General features: G+C 40.1%; 1 protein-coding gene across 3 annotated transcripts in view; it reads left to right on the top strand.

Moving 5' to 3' along the window:
• The first annotated feature begins 2,894 nt into the window (after positions 1 to 2,894).
• negr1 (neuronal growth regulator 1) overlaps positions 2,895 to 11,094 on the top strand; it is a 148,567-nt gene continuing 140,367 nt past the window's right edge. The window contains exon 1 of one of the 3 annotated variants that reach the window (XM_047586831.1): positions 2,895 to 3,484. In XM_047586831.1, the coding sequence (XP_047442787.1) occupies positions 3,315 to 3,484 (170 nt within the window). In that variant the 5' untranslated portion in view covers positions 2,895 to 3,314. The remainder of the gene's footprint in view (positions 3,485 to 11,094) is intronic. The other 2 variants (XM_047586830.1, XM_047586832.1) reach the window with 2 other exon arrangements.

The raw sequence follows: 11,094 nt of genomic DNA, 5'->3' as shown, positions 1-11,094 counted from the left end.
TGTATTTTGTCAGTAAGGTACAGTTTGATGTAGTATGTATGTAATATATTACTGTCTTCTCAAATAAGTGAGAGTTGTTGAACTGTGCCATAATTGAATTTCTTATGTGAAGAACTCAGGGCAAAAGCAAGAGCAACGAGGTTTCCTGGTTGTGTATTACCTAGAAACTCGGGTAAGGCTTTTTTGAAAGCTGAATGTCAAGGCTGATATGATGTTGCATCAGAATTTCCTGGTAAAAATCCAAGTCTGCTTTTTTACTTTTTTTTTTTTGCAATTCCCTTGGTTTAACATGTATCACACACACACAAACAAACTACTTTCATTCCTTTTTATTGGAACATCAGAAAAATAAAATAATTTTTTTTTATTTGTGCGTTATAATGTCTACCAGTTTTTCCTTTTAAATTCACATTCACATATTTCCTACTTTCCTAAGAATCACATGAGACATTAACTTTAATTTACTGCTTAGGTAGCTTTATAATATAAATAAATGTATATAAGAACCTCAAAAGCGTAGGAGTTCGTCAAGCTCTGCAGTTATTTATTTATTCAAATAAAGTCTGTGCTGAGCAAATTTGAGATTGAAAATAGGATCATTTGTACATGAATTATCTTTACATTTCCCCCTCATGGATCCTTCTTCTATCCAGTAAACCCAGGCTGCAGGGATGTGCTTAATAAAACCGCTCGCTGTTCGTATTTCAGTGTTTGCTGTGATCGATTGGCACACTTCCCTGCTGGATATCATCCATTATCATAATAGCCAACCAAATCACTGTTACAGAAAAATGACCATGTACTCAACTACTTCAGGAAACAATAGCTTTCAATATGCTGCATTAGTCATGTTAAATTAGTCCCATAAACTCAGGCTGATGTAAAGCCAAAAGCTACCTGAACAAACTACTGTCACAACTTGCAGTGTAACAACAAAAGAGCTACAAAGGTACCTTGGTACAAGCTCATCACCCACTCACAGCGGTCAAAATATAGCAGGACATGCTTTGAGGGCTTTGTCACAGTGTTAGTTTACAATTAAGACGATAAATGGAGTTCTAACTTTGCAAATAGCCTCCATTACCCCCAAAATTGGCAACCAATAGCACGCTGGAGTTTGTGCTTAAAGATGCTGATAACTTTACCGAGTAGTATATATTGAAAGTTGCCCTACGAATTATTTTTTTGTTTCTGTTACATGTCACTTCATTCACTCCTTGTTAAAGCAAATTGCATGAATCGATTTTACTCTAGCTTGGAGAAGACGACAGGCTGTGAAAACCTGGAGGAAATGTCCGTGGTATCCATTACTCAGAACAGTTGAGACGTTGTGATAGTCCAGTCCTGATCTATGTCATTTTGCTCATAATTCCTGAGGTTATTATGAGTTGAATATTAGAGGCTGTCACTTGTCCCCTCAGAACCCCCCTCCCCCCATTCTGCACAGTGCACTAACACTAAATGGAGTTGTTGTAATTATAGCTTTCATGCATGGGAAGGTACATTTTCTGAGGTAATTTGAAGGGCTCAGAGGAAAAAAAAAATTATCAATGTGACTGACAAGGAAAGGATGGAAAATGTTTTACTGCCTCAGCCCCAAAAACACCTCTGTCAGAAAACCAGAGGAGTGTAAGTGTTTCTACTCATAGCATTACCACAGCTATTAACAGCAGAGGGAGCTTCAGTTATGCAAATTACAATTGTGCTTGTGACATGATGAACTTTTCACTCCCCCTCTTTTTAATGCTGCTTGTCATGGAACATTGCTTGTTGACTCATTTCCAGTATAGTGAAACGTCCCCTGTAACCTCCAGAAACCAGTTTTCTGGTTCTTTGTGGCAGCTACAAACTATCATCCTTTCCTAATTCTAAACCAAAGGCAAAGCAATGAAGTTGTTTCAGTATAAAAACTTGAGCAAACCTTTTCAGGACTTCACTGTCACTCACTCGATTTAATTTCAATGGAACAGCTCCAGACTGTTCATCTTGATAACATCGCACACAGTGCAAACCTCAGCTCTGTGGTGTGTGAGATAAGATTTTAAGATAAAATATCATGGACCTATATTGATCCTCTTGGGGGAAATACAAAAAAGTGGCAACAGAAAGTGTAGGCTACTTTTCATAAAAGATATAAACTCAGGTAAATAAAATCTATCATAGATCAAATAACAAAAACACTAAAACGGTATGACTGCATGGATAAAGATGAAGAAGAACAATAGGGATTACCAACCCTGTGGATTAACATCTGATTTTACTTGCATCAGAATATCCTCATAGTTGCACTATTTCCCTTAATCAATTTTACACACACGTTCCCTGAAACATCTCATTCAGTGCTTCCTTTTGCATTTTCTGTTGAGGCAAAAGATCCTCATAATAAGCTGTGTGTTATGTGCTAACTCGGTGGCACCCTGCCTTCATGTCACCTCACATAAATGTATGTCATTTCCATGGATACGGTTGTGCAGTCTGTTAAGTATTATGTAGGCTAAGTCAAAAGGCTTAGAGCAGCATAATGCAGAGGGATACTGCTCTCAAACTAACTTTGTAGGTCTCCTCTGTGTGTGTGTGTGTGTGTGTGCGTGCGCGCGCGTGTGTGCGTGCGCGCGCTTGTTTGGGTTCTCCCAGCTTAATGAAAACTTACTTTAATAAACTTTTATAAATCCACAGGGATTTAAAAAGGTGTATTAATTGTGTTTTTTTCCCGAAAAAAAATTACACATGAATAAACTATGATTTAAACCAGGTCTAGTATGGAATCTTTTCCAACGTTTTCCTATACAATGCACCTGCGTCATCGTCAGTAAACTTCATTTCCTCCAAATGCACAGATTGTCCATTGCCTTATGGGGGCAATAAGCAGGGGGTGCTTCTCCAGTCGATACCTTTATTTGCTCCTGGGTTGTATCAATACCTACCGGTTTTACTGCTCCATCACGAGCCACTGGGAACGGGTTGCCCGGGAAACGGCCGCATGGCAACAGGATCAGAGCCTGGGGGTTGTCTGCTTCTAGGTCTGCTCCCATTTTACATCGCATTTCCTCACTAGATGGTGTGCGAGCCACTGGAGAGTACACTTCCCCGCACACTCAGCTCTACACCCAGAAGAAAAAAAAATAACAGTGATAAAAAAAAACAAAGCGGGGAAACTATAACGGAAGATTTCTTCAAAGACTGCGAGGAGGAAAAGTGTGGAAATAAAGCGTCGCTCGCGTCAAGGTTTTTCCTCTTCTTTTTTAAGCCAACCGTGTGCATTTTTTTTTTTATTTGAAGAAGACTTGGGAAAGCGACAACAACACACAGCTGTGATGGACATAATGATTGCGGTGCAGGATGCTTGTGTCTCCGGTCAGTGGCTTACTGCGATCATTCTCAGCCTGTGCTGCTTTCTGCCGTCCTGTTTGCCCGCTGGACAAACTGTGGACTATTCATCGGTCGAAAGTGTGGTCAGCAGACAAGGCGACACGGCTCTGCTGAGGTAAAACGAGCGAACACAACTTTAACTCACGAGTTCGCAGCTGCGATACACGCAGGCACACTTTTAACGGTTTAAAGGCGCCCGTTAACTACTTTTGTGTAAAGGTTTGTCATTGAGCGGCTGCCGTAAACACACAATGGGGTCATTTTCCCTCCATCCCTTCCTTGTTTTCGCCTGACTGAATGGGGGGCGGTTAGTGCGGCGACAGCCACGCAGGACAAGTGTATCTCAGCCGGCCGCTAACAAAGTTTCCTAAGACACTTTCCAGTACGTGCACACCATAATTTATTTGGTTAGGCGTTTCATTTTATTGCCCCTTCCCCATGCAGGGGGACTATTTCGTCTCAATTATGGAGTTAGCCCGCCGCTGCCTATCGCTTATGTAATTTGACTACATTTTCTTCCCACCGTTTCAGCGTGGCATAAGAAGCAGCTTGACAGAGAAATCGATGCAAGACATTTTGCTGAAGTGTGATGTCGCAGTTTTAAAAAAAGCAGACTCGGAAGAGTATGTGTGGTCGCTGTTGATCTCAATCGAGTTATGGCAATGACGCGCTATCTATCCTTCCCCCACCCCCCATCCTCCTCGCCTCCTCCATCCTCTTCCATCCTCCTCCTCCCTCCTCCCTCCTCGCCTCACCCGTCACCCATCACGTAGACTACGGTGCCAGCTGCACAGGTAGCTGCCCATTAAGATTTGAATGAAATGCCACGGGTGGGGTTTTGGTCCAGCGCGCTAAGCTTATTAAGACATAACCATTATTATAGCGTAAGAAAACATTGCCCAACTCCAAAGCAGCCTCCTGTTTAAATTCGAAATGTACTTTTTCTTTTCTTTAATCATCATTGAATTCAAACATTTTCTTTGTGGCCGTTGGTGGGAAACTGTGGAGTTGGTTTCATAAAAAAAAAAAGAAAGCAAAATCTTCAGATAGCCGTGATAATATCTTGTTTTACCAATATCAAATATCCGCTTTGAGCGTTCTGAGTAAAGGCTGAGAAGGCAGGCCTACCCCATTTCAATATGAATTCTGGGGATGTTGACTCTGAGAGATGCTGGGCGTGGACCTGAATACAGAGCAGCTGAAGTTCCACTCAGCATGGCTTTTAGTCATCGTTGTCTCGCACTCAATTGTTGAGAGTCAAATTGTTTCTTTGGCATAAGGTCATCGTTGGCGGCTGTATGGAGATGAGTGTCAAATTATCAGGATGGCCAAAGTGGGTTGGAGCTCGTTGTGGAATTACCCTGGCAACAATGAGTGGGTACTCACTATTTTTGTCATGTTTCCTCCTTGCCCAAGGGCCGTCCCATCAAAGAGACTTACACCTCTGACTGTCTGTTTAGAGAGGGCGTCTAATTCCCTGGTATCAACTTGGGTTGGCTGTGAAGAGTGGCAGAAGCATTGCCTGAATCCTGATGGTTTATCGGGCCAGAGATTATCCCTGTACTCTGGATCAGCTCAATAAACAAGTTGCCTCCCACCTCCTCCTGAATAACTCTCATTTCACAAGCAGGTCATCGCCTCTGTAAATACCATCTCGAAGTCTTGAGTATGGAAATGGAAAATATTTTCACAACGCTTTCATCGCCGGGTTCTTATGGTTAATTAATGGGTTGTTCAGCACTCACTGTAACCATTCATTGGCAATTCTTCTCTCATGTAAATGCTACCTGTGTGAAGATAGCATTTTACGCTGCTTGCACTTTTTGACCCAAGACACTAAACCTTTACACTCTGGTTTTCATCTAATTGCAAAACATTGCCTTTGCCAAAGCGATGATAAAGGCCTCCTCTGTCTGGCCACAGCAAGTTTCTCAAATCAGAAGGAGCCGTGGATCGGTACTTTCCCCTTCTTTCTATTTTGTCGGTCTTGAGAGACAGAAAACAGGCATCAAAGCATGAATCATCTCTTTCAGGAACTCATTGCTGGAAACAGTGGCTGTTTGTTAAGGTTCTCCATTGTCAAGACCCCTCACGAGTAGAGGGTAATTTTGCTGTGACCCAAAGCCTATTGCTCGCTAAAAAATGTCAGCGTTACAAATACTGACAAACCCAGAAGCATGGAATTAGTCACTGCCTGTGGATTATGGAGTGGCTCCCGAGAGGTGCGTCTGCTGTCATGTGTTAATTTCCCCCACCTCCTCAATTCTTAGCGCTGCCTTTCTGCTGCCCTGATTCATGTTGGACAGCGGGTCCACATCAATTAAACGATTGAGCTTCTTGAAGATGAGGAATGATCCACATGTGTATCATCACCCTTTTAATCTTTTCTGACGACCTAAAAGCTCAGCCATATTTAGCCTCTAGAAATTCCCTTGCATTTCGGTGAGGGTGCTGCTTTTACAATGTCTTACATGAGTGCGTTCAAGTTATGCACATAAGCTGCATTTTTTTTTTTTTTTTTTTACACGTGGGAAATCTATGAGCTTCATAGAACTACAACCATTTCTTCCCCATCATTTCACAGGTTTTGTGTCATTTGGATTCAGTTGGGTAAACCTTGACTCTTCCCTGTAAATGGCTCATCTGGCTATGAATTTGTGGGGGACAGCTGGATGAAACGACAGTTCCCTATTCTGTCAGGAAACACAGTGGCAGCTTCTTCCACATGGTTAAGCAGATGCAATCAACAGGAAAGAGCTAGTTGATTCTCTAGTCCAAGTAGACATTTTAAGAATAGGCTACTGCTATACAGTTACAATTGCAGTGCTGTTCTAAAATAATGTTTGTGCTGTTCTTCTGTGCTTCATTTTTTTTTTTCTCTCAGTGGACTAAGGATTATGTTTCAGAACTAGACAAGAGACTGGCTTAGCTATAAAAGCTACATTTTACTACCTGCTAATTCAAAGGAAAACAAATAGCAGCAAGGCAAATAAATAGAAGCGAGGCTGCACACAAGACAATGATCCCAGCTTATTTTTGTTATCTAGGTTGACAGTTGGCCCTCAGCCACAAAATAAGGTTTGCACCACAGGCCTAAGTCTCTGTAATGGTGCAAAATTGACCTGTCACTAGTTTGAAAGTCTGGTATTCGTATAAATCTAAAATCATTGCCTCATGTCAACAGACAAGTTGATGAAAATCTTTTCTGGCTGTACATGATTGTACTAGAGCTACATTTTCTAGCCCTATCCAGGACAAAAACTGGGCCATGCATCATTTTCCTCAACTGTGTCATTATTATGGCCCTGAAAGGTCTTGACATTTACTATAAGCACTTGTGCCAGAGACAACAGCTACTTTAAATGGTTTGGTGTCCCCACCCCAGCACAGATGCTGCTAAGACAGAATCGAGGAATATTAAGTGACTGTTCCAACTCCACAGGACACAATTTAAAGGAATTGTTGATGATCTCTATAACACAGACCATAGCCATAGCTGAGAAGCACCACCCTGCTTTCTGCAGTTCAGCACTTTTTTAATTAGGCTACAGGCAGTATTGTTAAAAGAGCATAAGCAAAGCTTCTTCATTTCCAGCAGCTTGGTGGGAGATGTAGCAGATATGGTGCGCTCTAAACACATCAGTTACTGCCATATATCAGCAGTCTCATGCACTCATTTGGGGAAAAATCTGGTATACTTCTCATGACACATCTGGGGGCATAGCTGAGTCTGTCACTGTTAATTAAACAGCAAAATCCTCTTGCCTGTTTGCTGCACCACATGTTTAATGTTGCTATCACAATATCCCACAGTTGCTCATCATAGTCTACATATTGCAAGCATTTGAATAGTCATTTGACCAAAGTTGTAAGGCCATGATTGTGAGATGAAACGTTAAACGTTATGGTTTTACATCCTTAACAGATATGGATCTTTCGATTTGTTAGACTGATAATCACTTACTTCTTTTGTCTTTTGTTATTTACTGTGCAAACCAGCAACCTTACATATTGTAATCATAGTTTCTATGGGTGTAGATGTTGTGCATAGTGCTTAACGGTATTGGGTGCTGTTGTAATGGAATTGATTAACGAGAACATGAACACAGTGTTGGATATACAGATATTATTAATAGCTGGAAACGCTCTCTGTCTAATGTCAGAAAGCAGGAGGTATATTGATAACATTATGGTCAATCTCCTGTTGCCCAATGGAAACTGGCTATACCAAAGTATTCATCAGATTCATTACTGTGGCATCTATTTGTAAGAGATGTGATTTAATGTGGATGGAATCAAGGGAACATGCTTTGAGCAGTGATTATGAAAGCTTTCATTGCACCTGCCTCCTTTAAGACTTCCAGTTAACCTTTTCCACAGCAGCCTCTTCAATCATCCATCTTGTTGCTGAAAGCCTCCTAATCTCTGGTAGGTTTACATTTGTACAGCTGAAAAACCATCTATAAAAATAAATACTATCCATCACGTCCTTCTTTAAGATCAAGGCTTCCTTTGATTAACCGTCCTCTAAAACGCATTACCCCATGATGAGAAATACATTTGAGTACCTTGTTTTTGCAGAGTGATACCAGTCACTGTTGAAAGACACTGTTCATAAGATAAATCAGTTGTTTTTTGAAGATTACAATTTGGTAAGCGACTCACATATATATGACAGAATGCAGCCATTTCTTTTGAAAATAGAGAAAATCCAATCTAGTGTTGGAAGGTAAGGCAACCCACTTATTTCTGGCTTCCCACATAACACACTCTTGGATGCTGCCAGAGCCTTTATATGCCATGATTAATAATGCCAGGCTCTAACTATGTAGTGCGGCTAACATGCATAAAAAAGAAGAATTTACACGCTATAAACAATTTCCAAATGGATTACATTTATGGTCATTATTTGTCAGGCAAGTCAAACCATAGTACTTTCTAAAAATTAAGCATTTCTATTTCTAATATATTTCAATTAGCGCTGAAGTGATTGAGTGCCCTGGTGAATTAAAGCCTAATGGGAATGCTTTCTCAAGGTAAGTCCTTCGAAGGAAATAGACGCTATGCTAGGTTTTAAAGCATCTTTCTAATACTCTTATAATCACCACAATTATAGGGGATAGGGAAAATGATTTGGGTTGGAAAATGGAGCTTTTACCCATCGCCAGCGCTGAGCATCCACGTAATTGCAATAATTCTACAGGAAAATCTCAGAGGAGTGTTTTTTGTGTTGTGAGAAAGCTATAAGCCTCAAAATTAAACTTGACAGACAGACAGTGGAGAGGCAATAACAGGTTATCTTCTGGGCAATTTTAAAGAAAAGTTACTTGAAACTGAATGTCTACTGGGTTGGGTGCTGAGAGACTACTCTTCTTTTAACATTGCTGAAAGGTTGGTTTATAAACAGTTTAAAGATATAAGACTTGAGCACTGACCCATGATTTGTTCACTCGGTATTCACAAGTGTGTTTATTACCTGACTGTGAATACTTTTAAGGTAGAAGTTCTTACAGTCTTAAGTAGGTAACTGATATGTAGACTGTTGTTGGATTTTGTGTTGGATTTTATTAGGAACAACACTGTTTTCTGCATGTTCTTACAGATATATATACACTGAAAAATATGTGGCGTGACGTTTACTTAGAAAAACCTATGCAAGTTTTTCCCCCCAGAAATTGTGAGTAAATTCTACAAGGGTGATTGTCCAGTAAGCTTTAAAAGCTTTAATATTTACGGGTTTACCCGGCGAGGTTTTCTTCATGAAACTACATGGTTCTCACTCGCAGTGACGTGACAGGCAGCGTGAAAGTATGAACAAACCAGTTGGTGCACAGACGTTATGCTAAGTTCAAAGTGACAGAATTCGACACATGCATTTAGACCAAGCCGTTTAGCCACGCTGACACTGCAGTTTGTTGAGTACATAACTTAAATTAGGCTTCATCTAAACATCTAAATATAACCGCACTTTGGCACATGCCATGTTTGCTTGCAAGGAAATAAGCTAGCAGGTCAATAAAGTAGGCCTAAACGTTTGTCCATTAGTCCAGATGTGCCTTCTCCACGGTTGCATGACATCACTTGCCAGATTTGAAAAAGACTGCCATGTGTGCAAAGTAAAGTTTACTTGCTTTTTATGATTTGACCACATAATGAATAAATTGAATACTAATTACCTGATAATGACAATTACATTTACATTTTGAAATTAAGTTAAAAGTATACTCTTCTATGTCAAGTAGAATACCATAAAAATATGCAATTTTTCAAGTAAAAAAGGGGGAAATAAGAAAACTTCAGTAGAATTTAATTATGGAGCAGAAGTAATATTTACGAGGCCAAAAAATCATTTTTTCAGTGTATATTTTTGTGCGTGTGAGGAAGATTAAGTGAGTCTCTCTGACAACTACTCTGGAGTAAATTTGTTTTTACCAGCTCTTTGTTGAACACTGTACAGCCTTTTCTGCTCTAAATCATATGCCAGCACTTCCAGTCTTTCATCACTGAGAGACACGATTCCTCAGAGCCCCTTCAATTAAAATCTTTAATCAATCAGTTAGCATCTCCTCGTGTTTCATGATAATTAGTTGTGCTACTCTGACAACATTGTGTAATCTCATCTGTGCCTCCTCATTTGAGCTATATACAGGCAAGTCTTGGTATGCTTCACATGTCAGCAGGTTGTAGACAAAACTTGCTGACATTGGAGTTTGAGGCCTGAGGGATGGCGAGGCATTGCAAAAGAATGCTCTTTTTGGTCTGGTAGTCGTTGCTGGCTGCAAAGCATGCTAAGCATGGAAAGCATATCAACTCTTACTAAGCTGATAAGCTTTCCTCTGTGGGAGTGTTTGCAGCTTCCCTGACATTTTTTACTTCTTTATAATGAGCAGTAGAAGTTAGAAGTGAGACTGAATCCTCATCATGGGAGATACTCCCTCAGGATGGTGGAGTTGATGACATTACCTTTAGGTCTTTACTTTAAGTGTGAGCATAGGTTGAGGCTGGAGGGACTACATGTAAACATTAGTTTGATCGTATGGGAATAATAAATCTGAGGTGTTGACACACAGATATCTTAGCAGTGTCCTTTAGTGAATGAAAATAATCCAGAGGGATTTGATCTTCTTTTAAGGGTATCGTCTTGTCCTCCAATGAAATTCAGCACGAATGGACTTCAGACTTCTATTGGGAGAAGATTGACTTTCTTTTGAAACAATAAAGCTGGCTTGCATCTTGTATACTGTATGTATTATATATAAGTGTGATGTGTATTCCCTCACATCACCTTCAAGGAAATGCAAGTGAATGAAAGCATAAATATGAGCTGAGGTTTTAAAACTATATATGCCGCCAACAGTAGCATTTAAGTAAATTGCCATTTTTTTGTATATGCCATAATTCCTCTTAATTTGAAAAGATATCAGCCTTTAAAATTTTAACTGATCACTTTAACTGGTCCTTTTCAATCGAAGCCAGTTATATGATACTTCAGACTCTGATTAGTCGTTGTTACTGCACAATTCTTAAAGAAATTGAAGTTGAAGTTCAGTTGGCCTCAACGTTTTTAACCACAATGATGTGTAAAGGTTCTAGCAATTAGATACTTTTACCAGTAGCGCTTCTATTCTTATTCACCCAAATGTTGTATTCTTGCCATTGTCCAGTTCCCAGAAACTATTTACCACTACCCATAACAAGAGAAATGGAGTTTGGCAGTGGAAGGGT

The sequence above is a fragment of the Mugil cephalus genome, chromosome 6 (assembly GCF_022458985.1).
Source record: "Mugil cephalus isolate CIBA_MC_2020 chromosome 6, CIBA_Mcephalus_1.1, whole genome shotgun sequence".
In the NCBI taxonomy this organism is placed as follows: Eukaryota; Metazoa; Chordata; class Actinopteri; order Mugiliformes; family Mugilidae; genus Mugil; species Mugil cephalus.
Note: the sequence above shows the minus strand (reverse complement) of the source record. Positions and strands in the feature narration are given on the sequence as shown.